Here is a 14818-nt window from a genome sequence, read left to right on the forward strand (position 1 = left end):
CTTACAAACTGCATGCCATCTCTTTCCTTTACTTTCAGCAACTGTATATTGTCGGATTTTTTCCAAATGCCAATGAGTCACAGCTGCCTTCAATTCCAACTTCGTTCTAAATTTAGTATGCAAACCGACATTGCTAGGATCTTTTTCACTCCAATAATGCACATTGGGATCATCACGCTCAAAGTTTTTGGGATCAAAACTATCATATGGACCTGGTAAGGTGCGAAAATAGTTGATTCCACGCTGTGGGAACTGTGGAACTACTCTTCCTCCAACTGCCCTTCCACCAACTGATGTTTCTCCAACTGCTGTTTCTCCAAATTGTGGATCACCAAGTGGAATGGATGGTCTTGAAGCAACAAATTGTTCATCATCTGACGGATCACCATCTGAGTCTGTACTAACCGTGTCGGAATCTTCAGAATAATAAGGTGATTGTGGATCAAGAAAGTCGGCTTTATCAGGACCTATTATGTCCTCAACCACATCACAATTGTCACGTTCCCCTAAATGCACGCCTCCAGCTTCAAAATCTTGTGTTGCAGCAAAATATGGTTCTTGGGCTCTCGTTGACGTACCAACATCAAAATCTTGTGTTGCAGCAAAATATGGTTCTTGGGCTCTCGTAGACGTACCAACATCATAACTTATGACATGATGACTATGATGTTGAGTAATTGCCGAATACTCAACATATAATTCAATTACACCTCCAATAACCATACTCTCACTAAACATTAGTTGCATGCATACTTCTTCTAGTTGAACACCTATAAACGTGACTCTGGATCCAAAACATATAGTACGTTTCCATATTATTTGAATTTTGTTTTCATATATGCTTATCCCCATCCTTTCACAAATTTTTTCCACAAGTTCATCGTACGAAATTGTTTCATCCAACATAATGAATCCTTTAGCAAAAGGAGGATCATACGAAATAACTGCTCCGGGAATTATCTTTCCACCCCAATATAAATTGACACACCACGTCATACTATCTGCAATAATGTAAAACACAAATAAATATGTATTATTTTTACATTCATTAGAGTGACCCAAAAATTTGACAAAATATTTCTATTAAATACATACAATATATATTATCATAACAATCCATTAAATATTGGTAACAAAATTAGATATACTACAACATATAATAGCATAAAAATTGGTCAAAATATTTCTATTAAAATATATACTATCATAATAATCCACCAAAATATTAGTGTGCCCATAACAATTGGTCAAACTATTATATTAATTACACTACAATATATATTATCACAACAATCCATCAAATATTGGAAGACTAATGTTTAGAAGAATGAGTCTAAAATTTGATATACTAACCGATTAGAAGGACTAATGTTTGGAAGAATGAGCCAAAATCGAAATCTCCACGCTCAAATCCACCACCGGGTCGACCCGAGCGAAAGGTTTTTCCGCCTTGGGAAGGGTTTTCGCGTTTTGGGGAGGGAAAGTGTTTAGGGTTCAACAGAAACACGCCGACTAGGGTGGCGTATTTATGTTAAACACGTCATTCGAAATGGCGTTTTTTAGATTAACACGCCAACTACATTGGCGTTTTTAAAATTAAACACGCCAACACAGTTGGCGTTTTTCTTGTAACACGCCAATTAAGTTGGCATTTTTTACGTAGCTGTATTTGACGAAAATACAGCTAAAATACGACGAGATTATAAAACGCCAATGTTGTTGGCGTATTTACTTATAGAAACGCCAATGCGGTTGGCGTTTTTCCCATTTATGGAATAGATAACAAAATGAGTACATTTACGTTATCTTAAAGGCAAACTAGCCTAGATACCCGATTTCCTCAAATGTTTTAGTAATATATTAGTATGCTGCTAAATCCGACTTTGCCTCCCTCCTTTTATTTTTCCAAGGAACATTTAAAGAAAAATTATCAGTCTTAATCGTATAAATAAAAAACGGCATCAGAATTTATAGTAAAACTTCAAATACTAGAGTAATATTATGCCTATGACTAAAGTTCATTTTTGGTTAATTATATATTACCATTTTTTTATATAAATTTAAATAACATGTTTAAGTAATGACATGCTTTCTGCAATACAACTCGTGTCAATTTTTTTCGTTTTTTAATGGAGTAATTATTTCACTATAAATGATTGATGGCAACAGAATTAAATAAAATGATATTTATTAAATTAAGTGGAGAAAAAATAAACGTATTAAAGTTTTTGCTAAATATAAAAATCAAATCACTTGTAATGAAACAATCCACAAAGAAAACATTACAATCCACAATGAAAAATCAATTATTTATAATGAAACGAGGAAATAATAATTATGACTTAAAAATTAAGTTACTCGCAAAGATTGGTAAAAACAAATTACTCATAGACTAAGGATTAAAGAAACACCCAATTGTTTTTAAATCCACTTGAATTCGATCGAATCCATTCATTTTGTTGCAGAATCTTGATATTAAATGTTCTTAGTTCATCATGAATTAAGACGGTAACGATTGTATCATCAATTTTTTATATTTTTGGATATTTTTTATTCTCAATAGACTAGAATCTAGATTAATTTTTTAGTCTTGGTTGTTAGTTTTTAACTGCTCATTAAAAAAGAAAAAAAAAATGGCATGAATTTGGCTCTGTCGGTCTCATAAATAATTGGTATTCTCTATATTTTGGTCCATTTAATAAAAATAACTTACTTCTATTTTTGGTAATTTTTTCTTTTTAATAAGATATGTCACGTTTCCTACTAACAATACTTCAATAATTTTTTCTTTTTATCTATCCCTCCTATTTTACCAATTATCCATAAAAACTCACGTCATCTTAAAATTTTTAAGATGGATTTTGTTTTGATGTTCCTATTATACTATATTTAAATTTGCAAACTATTATATGCCAAAAGAAGATAAAAAGAAAAACAAAACTAGTTGTGAACCAATTTTAAAGATCCTTTTCAAGCTAACAAGATGTAAAAGGGGCGTGACCAAAAGAATAATCGGGCTATATATAGAGTATGCTTTAGGCTAAAAAGAGTAGTTGGACCCATTCACAATTTCTTGACTTTACTATAGCTATTCACAAAAACTAGTAGAGCCTAGGCCACATTATTTATTGGTCAATTGCCGATTTTAACATGGCCATTCGTTAAATTTGTAAATTGCAAAATGACATTTCATTATAATCTTTCAAAATTAATTATAATGTTCACTTTATTTTAATTGGTTGTTTTATTTGTTAGACAAAACTATCATAAGATATAGTATAAGATTAAATTATAAGATTATTTTAATTAGAGAGGTAGGTATAAGTGGCGAAGCTACATTAGAACAAGGGTACTACTATCTCCCCAAATTTCGTAATAATACTATATTTAGATGTGTTTCAAGCAAAGCAATGGTAATGGTGCAGTGGTATTTCCCTTGCGTTGTGTTTCTGAGCGCCAGTGTTCAACTACTATAGTTTTTTGACCTTGATTATTTTTTCTGGACTACTGAAGTTAATTGAAACATACTAATATTCTTGATTCTTCTATACGATAACTAAATACTCCTTACACTAGCATTACATATTTTAAATATCCTCTTTACATTTTTATCTATAAAAGTTGAAGTAAATTGACACATATATTCTTCTATATATAACAACAATTATACCCGCATACTGAATTTCGGTATATGTCGCGATATACTACAATATATGAAAATTCATATCGTTATTGCACCGAAATATTATGGTAAAGTATCATATCATAAAAAAATATGCTATACCAGTAATTTATTATTTTTAGTATTTTTCAATACAATAAGTTCGATATATCAGTATTTTAGTATTTTTCTCTCACCCTTAAACTAACCACAAATGTAGCGGAGGGATTCTAGCCGCGAATGACCAAAGCCGCCCAAACTAACAATTGGGGTTACAATGCTATATTTGTGAATTTCGTGACAATTTTATTACTCTCTCTCTCGACAAAATATTCAATGGTCAAGGCATACCACATAGAATTATGATGTGGTATGTCCTTCCAATAATATTTTGACAAATAGACATATACAATGGCATAACGTCCAACTAGAAGCATGCATGGCTATGCAATATATGGAAATTAATTTTACATATATATAAACATAGCTAACGGAAGAAAATTAATTTGATTTGAATATTGTGCATGCTCATATATACAATACATATAACATATATACACACAGAGTCGTGATCATATGATAACCCCTAAATATCGTAATAACCCTATAATCAAATATGGACCACACATATTTCTAATCATGCGGTTGAGATTCAAACTTAGATTTACTTCATAAAAAAAACGCGGGGGTAAAACTGTCATTTCTCTCATTTAATTTCTGAATTTTGCCAAATATCACGTAAAATGATAAAATGATAAAATGATAGGTTTATTGCATAGAATGATAGTTTTGAGATTCAAACTTAGATTTACTTCATAAAAAAATGCGGGGGTAAAACTGTCATTTCCCTCATTTAATTTCAGAATTTCGCCAAATATCACGTAAAATGATAAAATGATAAAATGATAGGTTTATTGCATAGAATGATAGTTTTGCCGGATAGAATGATACTCTGAGTTGATAAAATGATACTTTTGACTGACTGATAAAATAATAAAATGATAGGTTTATTGCATAGAATGATAGTTTTGCCGGATAGAATGATACTCTGAGAGTAATAAAATGATACTTTTGACTGACTGATAAAATTATAAAATGATAGGTTTATTGCATAGAATGATAGTTTTGCCGGATAGAATGATACTCTGAGTTGATAAAATGATACTTTTGACTGACTGATAAAATGATAAAATGATAGGTTTATTGCATAGAATGATAGTTTTGCCGGATAGAATGATACTCTGAGTTGATAAAATGATACTTTTAGCTTATAAATGTTAGGTTTACTGCATAAAATGATAGTTTTGTCGGATAGAATGATACTTTCAGCCGATAGAATAATAGTTTTATCGGGTAGAATGATACTTTCAGCCGATAGAATGATAGATATTTTTGGTGTATATAATGACATTTTTGTTTAATAAAATGATACTTTTACCTGATAAAATGATATCTAAGCGGATAAAATTACAGAAACCTTATAAAAATGATAGTTTTTCCGGATAGAATGATATTCTTAGTTGATAAAATGATACTTTTAGCTTATAAATGTTAGGTTTACTGCATAAAATGATAGTTTTGCCGGATAGAATGATACTTTCAGCCGATAGAATGATAGTTTTGCCGGGTAGAATGATACTTTCAGCCGATAGAATGATAGGTATTTTTGGTGTATAAAATGACATTTTTGTTTAATAAAATGATACTTTTACCTGATAAAATGATAATCTAAGCGGATAAAATGACAGTAACCTTATAAAAATGATACTCTGAGTTGATAAAATGATACGTTTACTGCTTTGTAGGTTTGTATATTATGTATTGTGTCGATTATATTAGGTTTATTGCATAGAATGATAGTTTTGCCGGATAGAATGATACTCTGAGTTGATAAAATGATACTTTTGACTGACTGATAAAATGATATATGTTAGGTTTATTGCATAGAATGATAGTTTTGCCGGATAGAATGATACTCTGAGTTGATAAAATGATACTTTTGACTGACTGATAAAATGATAAAATGAGCGAAATTCAGAAATTAAATGAGCGAAATTCAGAAATTAAATGAGCGAAATTTGGATACCTAAATTTTATCATGAGCGAAATGACATATTTACCCCCCGCGCTTTTTTTTATGAAGTAAATCTAACTTTGAATCTAGACCACGTGATTTTAAAAATGTGCGGTCCAGATTTAGTTATAGGGTTATTACGAAAATTGAGGTTATCATTATAATGCACCCCTATACACACATAAATTAAACAAACTTCATAATAAATTTAGCATAATTAATGAACAAAATTTTATTTTTTTAGTCAAGTAAATATGTTCTTAAATTTATAAGCTTATTTAATTCTTGCAATAAGATAAATTTGTAATTATTATGTGCAGATCTGAAACTTTTTAAAAGAAATTATTTGTTAAATATCATTGTATTTTTAATAAAAATTGTTTCTTGTGCAAGATACATATAGGGGCGGGCGGTATGTAGAGATTTAGAAAAACAGGTTGCCAGTATTACGTGTGTTTATGTATTATTTTCTTTCTTTAATAATTGTTCTTTTTTGATTAAGTTATTATAAATTCTACATATTTAGTTTTATAAAGTTATTTCTTATTGATGTTATAGTTGGTATCTTTTAACCTATATAATCTCCTTTCAATTGCATAAAAATAAGCTTTTGAATATTTTAATTATTTTTACATTATTATATAAATTATCTTTATATTTTATTGTGTAAAATACTAGCAATGAAAATGAAAAAATATGCCATCAAATATCATGTGCAATAACAATAAAAAAAGAAACAATCCTATCATATAAATTGGTGATTAAATTTATTTTTAAAAATTCTCCACAGTAGCATTAGCAATGATGACTTTTAATTGATGTGAAAAATTTAAGTTCATTAAAAAATAGATCAGTAAATGCATATACAATAGGGGAGACCTCATTTGCTAACTAATTAGCAATCATAAATTAGGATCAAATCTTAGTCATTAGATTAATGGATGTAGTGGTTGAAATAATATCACATGGATTATATTTTAAATTAAAAAAATTATTAAATTAACTTAAAGGGTATTAATGTCAATTCTCTCACATTAAAATCATCTTAAAACTTTAAATTTACGTAACTCTCTCGATTTAAATTATTTTTTCACAAAAAATATAACAAATTAAAGATAATTTTATAAGGATTCTAACGAGATCTCAATTGTATATATTCCGACGATGTTCGGGTGATGAAATTTTATAAATTATATTTCACTTTTTGTACATGTTGATAAGCAGATTTTATCAACCAATGCAAAAAAAATCTCAATATAATGTAGGTAAAATATCAATAAAACTGTGTTGATATTTTCTTGTACTTGTGTTGATATACTCATGTCATATTATTGATATTTATAATACACTATGTTGATATAAAAAATCACTCACGAAAATTATCATATGATAACATAATGACGATATTACCCTTTTGTTGATATTTTTCCTACTATTTATTGATATTTTTTATTCAATTTCAGCCTTTGATTTTTGGATCAAATGGTTCATATTCAGTCTCAATTTGGGATTAAGGTGATAAACTTAGTAGAAGACGACCCTACATATACATGTATATATGTGTATTTATGGCTATATGTATTAATATGCAAAACTTCAAAGTCCATGTTTGATGCCAGTTGGAGGTGGAGTTAATGTATATGTCCATTTGTCAAAATATTATTGGAGGGCATACCACATCATAATTCCATGTGGTATGCCTAGACCACTGAATATTTTCTCCTCCCCGTCCCCCATTAATTGCCACCAATTTCGTTTTTTGCCCGTTGACAATTAATTGACCCTCCCACTTTTTACTACTTTTGGTAATAAATTATGCATTTTACTAACTTATTTCACTCACATTTAATTGTAAAATTAATATATAAAAGTAGGACGTATATTCCATTGACTTTCTCCGCTTCCTCCTCCTATAAATTCACCCTTCCATCCTATCTTCTACGTCAACATTATTTTTATTTCTTTGATTTTTGTGTTTATCAATTAAAGTAAAATATCAAAATAAAATAAACTGAAGGCAAAAACAAAAACATACCTAATTTTTTTTAAAAGAAGGCCACAGCGAAAAAAAATAGGAAAACAAAACATAATAAAAAACACTGATATGGAGGCGAAGTTGTCTTGTTCAAAGACCAGAATCCATTCCCAAGTTTTATATCCAAAACGATTTTATTTTTTATATAAAAAAATATGGGCTCAAGCTGAGCATAATTATTTGTAAATTTTGAAGGAATGATATTTTCGGACGTATTATGAAATGAGGAAATGTTATTGAGACGTGCTTTCTAATTTCAACTGCCTTCCAAAGAAATGGAGAAGAAAAAGACTCACAATGGACGCATTTTGCAACGATAAAATACAGCAAAAACAACAATATAAAAAGATCACACACACCCCATTTCGTTATCTTTTATTGGGAGTTGGGACTCTGAAAAAACACTTCAATTCCCAATCCAATCGTCGAAAGATGCCATTTTGGATATGGGTTTTCAACGTTTTCGTCGTGCTATCAGTCGCAGAGCTCCACTCGATCAGATGCACCGGCAGTTTTTCGTTTGATCAGCAGCAGTTGGACCGAGTGTTGAAGCTTCCCGGCCAGAATTTCAACGTGAGCTTCGCGCACTACGCTGGCTACATCACTGTCAACGAAGAATCTGGGAGAGAGCTCTTCTATTGGTTCTTTGAGGCCGAGGAGAACCCTTCTTCCAAACCTATTGTTCTCTGGCTCAATGGAGGTCGTTATGTAGTAATTATGCTTTTCATCTTCTAAATGTTCTTGCCTTGTTAAGTTCCATTTTGACTTTTGTTTTGAGTGTTGTTGGTGTAAATTGTGAGTAGCAATTTTGTGATAGAGTGATGATGTTGTTTAGAATTAGAGGAGAATGGAAGTGGATGTGATCTCTATGATATGCTTTTATTGTGCTTCATCTTTTTGACTTGATTATATGATCTTACATCCATTTTATATTCATGTGTAACTGTTTTGACTTTTGAGTTGTGTGTGATATTCAGGGCCTGGGTGTTCATCAATTGCCTATGGGCTGGCTGAGGAAATTGGACCATTGCATATTGAGAAGGATGGGAAAACCCTTTATTTGAATCATTATTCTTGGAATAAAGGTAGTTCTATATGCCTCTTGTAGTTTTTGTTTGGTTGAAACGCAAGTTGTTGAAACAGCAGCAATAGAAGATTTCGTTTTAGGCTGCATTTCGAGTTTGTGATATGGCAAAGGATATTATATCAACTAATGGTCATTTGGACTTATAGATGTCTACCTGAAAACTCTTCATTTCCATTTTGATTTCTATTTTTGCAGTTGCAAATATATTGTTCGTGGATTCTCCTGTCGGAGTTGGTTTTTCGTATTCAAACACTTCCTCTGATTTACTGAGCAATGGTGATAAAAGAACCGGTATAGTTTCTTCTTCTTCTATCTACCATCAAAACAAATTCTGTGTATTTTGATGCAGAAACTTCTGTTCTCGCAGCTGCTGACAACCTTAAATTTATCGAGAAATGGTTGGAACGTTTTCCACAATACAAAGGAACAGACTTGTATCTCACAGGAGAGAGCTATGCCGGTAGGTTCATTATTCTACACTTTCCATATTTCTACATGCAAAATTTTATATTGCTACTGTTATTACTATATTGATTCAGGGCATTATGTTCCTCAACTCGCTCATGCCATCGTCAAATACAATGAGAAAAATGGAGAAGAAACTATCAATCTTAAGGGTTTCATGGTATTCTCCTCTCACTATATTAGAGTGATATGTGCTTGTGTGGAAATGGATAACCTTGAAATAAGCCTCTGCATTCAGGTTGGAAATGCTCTAACAGACGACTTTCATGACCATTTCGGGGTGTTTCAATTCATGTGGTCTGTTGGCATGATCTCAGATCAGACCTACAAACAGTTGAACGCTAAGTGTGACTTCGATTCATTTGTTCACACCTCAGAGGAATGCGTGGAAGTCCTCATGATCGCTGATCAAGAAGTAGGGAACATTGATATGTACAGCATCTATACTCCTCCCTGCACTGCTAATTTCAGCAGATTAAGCCATCTTTGGAGAAGCAAGACTGTAAGTGTTCACATCTTTGGCATTTTCCTTCGATTTTTTCATATTTGGGTTATTAATGGTATCTATTTTCTTGAGGTTTAGAAGGTTGGTCTTCTCAGAAGATCATACGATCCATGCACAGAGAAGCATACGGTTCAATATTTCAATCTCCCCGAGGTTCAAGATGCTCTTCATGTCCGTAGCAGAAACTCCCGTTGGGAGACTTGCAGGTGCCAAATCAGTGCAAACTTACTATGTTTTCCTTTTGATTCATTAAAAGACAGATATATACTGTGATTGCAGTGGCTTGGTGAATGAAAACTGGCAGGATTCGCCTCAATCGGTTTTGGATGTCTACAGTGAGCTCTTGAATTCTGGACTTCGTATCTGGATGTTCAGGTTTTTCTAAAACTTTGCTTTGTATCTGAATTTGAAGTATTAGAAAGGGAAATTCTAGTATAAAAACTAAGGTAATTTATGAAAGAAGATGCAAGTAGTTGGAAAACATTCAACATTGGCCTAATCTGTCTCCTTTAAAAGAGTACAATTTCAATACAATGTTCCTTATGTGGACAGTGGTGACACGGATGCTGTGATTCCGGTGACTTCGACCCGTTACAGCATAAATGCTATGAAGCTTCAGACAGTTAGGCCTTGGCGCGCTTGGTACGACGATGGCCAGGTCAGCTTTCTGCACTCACCTCACCACCATCTGATTCTGGTCAATTACTGATCAGACTTGAATATTCGTTGTGTTTGGCAAACAGGTAGGCGGATGGACAGAAGAATACGAGGGGCTGACATTCGTGACAGTGAGAGGAGCCGGCCATGAAGTTCCCCTGCATAAGCCAAAGCAAGCTCTGACGCTCATCAAGTCGTTCCTGTCTGGGAAGTCCATGCCGGAGATGGCACTGTTGAGTGATTCGTAGTCTCCCTTGTGAGCTGATGATGCAGATGATCTTGTGTGTTTGAAACATCATTTCTGCAATAAATTGCTATAATTCTAGTGCCATTAATCAAAGTTCTGTTTCCAGTTTTTTGCCTTTTCTCCATATGCTGCTTTACACAATCGAATTACTTATGCATGCTTGATCACAATATATTGAGAGTGAGAGAGAGAGAGACAGAGACAGAGAAATACAAGACATTCTTGATTATATCATTTATATGTAACATGGCAGTATTCATTCTGTACAAAAGAAGTATGCAGCTGCAACCAAAACCCAAAACACAAACCAAAAAAATCCAAAGCCAACTCTTGATCAATTACAGGAAAAAAATAAAAATACATACAGTAATTATTGACAAAGATCTTACACAATGAGGCGTTGATGAGAGAGGGCAGAGAGAGCACATACAATACGCAAGGGTCGGTTAAATCAGCAGGTTGATCTCTATAACTTCCATCACAGCTCACAGCCAAAAGGAAAGCATTGCCTGCAACACAATGCACAAGATTAATTTACTCGTAGCTTCGATGGAGAGAGAGAGAGAGAGAGAGAGAAGAGTACCTCTGCGAGAAGAGCCATAGCCAAGGACGTCTCTTCTTTTTCTTCTTTTCTAACAGGGGATGGTTTCTTCCCCTTCAAACTCCTGATTTCATCATGCAACAAATTCACTTTCTCTTTAAGCTCATGCAACAATTTCAGTTCTTCTTCTCTGCTTCTACATGTTAATGGTCTGTCATTTTCCACAATCTCTGATCTCCCACCAACTTGACTCATCGTCATATGAAACTGAGCAATGCTCGTTGCAGCAGGCGCAACTACCAAACCGCACTCAACATCACTCACTTGGCTCGACTGCAACACATTCTTGAACCACTCGGGCTCATCTCTAGCCATCTTCGCAGCCTCTGGAAAAACATCTTCCTTTTCAAGATTCTTGATTTCATCTTTCTCCATTGATTCACACCTCTCATCCGCTTGTGGAACTTCAAACACGTCATGAATGCTCGTCGAACAAGAACCATCAGCAGCTACACCATCTGAACTCTTAGTCTCACCAATTCCATCCATCATCCTGTTTGGCTGACACGAACTGCCAGTGTCCCTCGTTGGATCACACAAACTCCCTCTACTCAGACGTGAAGACAACGATGAAGAGGGAGACCGTGTCTCACTCCTAGAAGAAGAACTTCCTCCTGCAATCTCCTTCACCCTCTCATCCAACCTCCTAATCTTCTCCCAATAGCCATCAATCTTTTTCCCCGAATCCAAACACATTTCCTCAACCACCTTCCCCTCCACATCACCACAAACCAAATCCCTCTCCCCCCTACACGAAATGGGCACGGAATGCCTTCTCCCAATGCGGTTCATCTCCCCACCAAAGCCATGTTCATCACAACCAACGCTCAACAACTTAGACCTATAAGCTTGCAGTTGATAGTCCAATGCAGCCACCTCCATTTCCTTCTGATAAACTGTATCTTCAATCATAGCTAGAGATTCCTCGGCATGGCATATCTTCTCCTCCGAGAGCCTCTTGTAATGGTCGGCCTCCATCTGCACCGCGGCCTTCTCACCCTGAAGCCGGAGGATCACGGCCAAGGCCTCGCTGGCGGCAGAGGCAGAGGCCTCCCTCTCTGCATCCAAATCACTGTAGAGCTTCTGCAGAAGCTCCTGCTGAGCACATAGTGCATCTTTTAGAGCACAAATCTCAGACAAAGCATCATCATCATCACCCATCGGATTCCCACACATGAAACACTAGAATCTGAGAATCAATACAGAATTTCAAGAATTAAACTTTACTGGCAATTCATCCAAATTAGCCCAGTATCACCATGATTGAGGCAAGCCCATGTTCAAGAAACTCAAATATTTGGCTTACCTCCATCAATGATGCCATTTATTTACCATAAAAAAGTATAAGTTGTTACCTACTATATGTTTGCAGCAAATGAAGTGAAATTGGATGGAAACTAGAATAGATTTTGAGTATGAAGAAGAAACAAGCGAGCCCAAATCCTCTTTATCTTGAAGAAGAAGAAGAAGAAGAAGTAGAAGAAGAAGAAGAAGAAGAAGAAGAAGAAGAAGAAGAAATTTGCAGATTTAGTCACAGAAACCAATCAAAGCTATACGGCAAGGAAACTGAAGAGGCAACTATGCGTATGCGTGTGTGAAGTGGGAAAAACAAATAGCAAGCAACAAGTTTCTTAAAGTATAAAGCTGTTGAAGAAAAAAAGCTCGGAAAAATGAAGAATCCCCAGAAAAATGAAAATTGAGGATAACTGTAACGGTTTAGTAATTTGTCTTTTTACAACGAGAAAAGGCGTGACTTAGATTTTCCGGTTGCTATTTACTAACACAATTAAATTACGTATAAATATGCGATGAAGTTGCAGCACCACCACACACGAAGATGATGGTGATTATTTAACAATTTAATATAACCACATTAATAATGGTTCTTTTCAATTTTCATAATTCTGATTCCAATTCATGTTGCTAAGTCAACATCAAGGGGAGTATTTCTTTTTGAGTAATTACCAGAAATATTTCTCCTTTGGAATAAAAGATTTTTGCTAGAATAATCTCGACCACTGGTGATGTTGCTGTTTTTTTATGTTAATTAATTAATTCCATTGACGCTTTCAAAATTGTTTGGTATAAAAATAAGACAGTGTTGAATGTAACGTTGCACGTTGTATATGAATGTTTATATTAATGAAGTGTAGATTTTTTGTGATAAATTGTTTACAACGGCTATAATTCTATATATGCTTCTATTTATGGAGGACAATGTACATGCACGAACACTTGTTTTAATGAAAAGGGTGATTACTGGATTGTAAAAACAATATTTTATTACTACAAAATATCGAATGTTTGTACATACGAGGTATTTTAGTCGATTCTTTGGAAATTATTATTGGCTAATTAATTTGTTGATATTAGTGGGCAGTTTGTTTATCCTGTATGGCCAAATTAAGTGGTAATAATTGTCTTCATGTGATTGGCTAATTAGAATCATCAATTTTTAATTAGATTTTATTAATTAATTATCAATTCTTGAATTTATGTTTTGTTAGAAGTGGAAATTGAAATTCTGTTTTTGACATTTGATAGCAGATTAATAGTACTGTTATTAGTTGTTCTAATTAGATGAAATGTTTTTGATTAGCTAGCGTGTCTTATGCTGCACATAATATAAAAAAGAAACAGAATATTATTTATTCATAATTTAATGGATGTGATACCACCATTGCCGAAAAGGAGACCTTTGTGTGAATATAATTAGGACCCTAATTTCGTGCAAAACTTTGATATGATGATGCTTCGACTTTGACATTATTTTGCATTCTTTTTCTAGACAGAGATTGTATTGTTATTATTTTTGGAATAGAAAATCAAAAGAAGTAGTAATTGATTGAGTACATGGACCCTTCTTAAAATTTCTCCGATTTTCTTTACGATTATTCCGATTAAAAAGGGTGAAACTTTAACGAAAAATATATACAAGTCGTTATCTGATGAATCCGCGAATTTCTGAGGTTTGTAAATGCTGGTAGAGAATGAAAATGCAGATCACGACACAGAGAATTTACGTGGTTCGATTTACTGAAGTAAATCTACGTCCACGGGAAGAAGGGAGGGCAAGATTGTATTGCTTGATCTGTTTTCTACAGCTTACAAATACAAACTTGCTATATGGTGTTTTATCTCTAGAGAGCTTAAACTTTTTTCTACCAGATCTAAGTTCTATTTATATCAAGGACCAAGATCGTGGCATGCAGCACCATTTATTAGGTAGTGGATGTCGTGGAGATCGTGGCCTAAGATCGTGGATGTAGCGTAGGTGACGGCCTACGATCGTGGCCTGAGTTGACACCACGTGGTAGTGGGTGTGTTGGAAGTTGTGGAAATCCTGCATGGGTCCACTAACTCCTTGTTCGGTCGAATACTGAGACCGAACTGCTTTGGTTGCCGATCTGAGAGTAGAGCTTGATGCCGACCTGAGAGCAGAGCTTGATTGGTTGGCTTTTGCCGAGCTGTAGGCTGAGGCCGAAC

General features: G+C 33.8%; 2 protein-coding genes across 4 annotated transcripts; one reads left to right on the forward strand and one right to left on the reverse strand.

Annotated features, from left to right (window-relative positions):
* Positions 1–8137: 8137 nt before the first annotated feature.
* On the forward strand, positions 8138–10842 carry LOC121805574 (serine carboxypeptidase II-2-like). Its single transcript, XM_042205484.1, has 10 exons — positions 8138–8470; positions 8748–8855; positions 9053–9148; positions 9225–9317; positions 9397–9482; positions 9561–9824; positions 9906–10033; positions 10107–10202; positions 10380–10485; positions 10571–10842. Exons 1-10 carry the CDS (start codon positions 8203–8205, stop codon positions 10730–10732), a joined length of 1407 nt encoding a protein of 468 aa, XP_042061418.1. The 5' UTR covers positions 8138–8202; the 3' UTR covers positions 10733–10842.
* A 99-nt stretch (positions 10843–10941) lies between these two features.
* On the reverse strand, positions 10942–13151 carry LOC121805575. 3 transcript variants are annotated; one of them, XM_042205487.1, is made up of 3 exons: positions 12692–13151; positions 11315–12521; positions 10942–11240 (listed from the first exon to the last, which is right to left on the reverse strand). In XM_042205487.1, the coding sequence occupies exons 2-3, from the start codon at positions 12506–12508 to the stop codon at positions 11217–11219; spliced, it is 1218 nt and encodes a 405-aa protein (XP_042061421.1). In that variant the 5' UTR covers positions 12509–12521; positions 12692–13151; the 3' UTR covers positions 10942–11216. The 3 variants fall into 3 exon arrangements, with proteins under 3 accessions (XP_042061421.1, XP_042061419.1, XP_042061420.1); XM_042205485.1 differs by having other exon boundaries at positions 12688–13151; XM_042205486.1 differs by having other exon boundaries at positions 12639–13151.
* Between the last annotated feature and the right edge of the window lie 1667 nt (positions 13152–14818).

The sequence above is a fragment of the Salvia splendens genome, chromosome 5 (genome assembly GCF_004379255.2).
Source record: "Salvia splendens isolate huo1 chromosome 5, SspV2, whole genome shotgun sequence".
Taxonomy (NCBI): domain Eukaryota; kingdom Viridiplantae; phylum Streptophyta; class Magnoliopsida; order Lamiales; family Lamiaceae; genus Salvia; species Salvia splendens.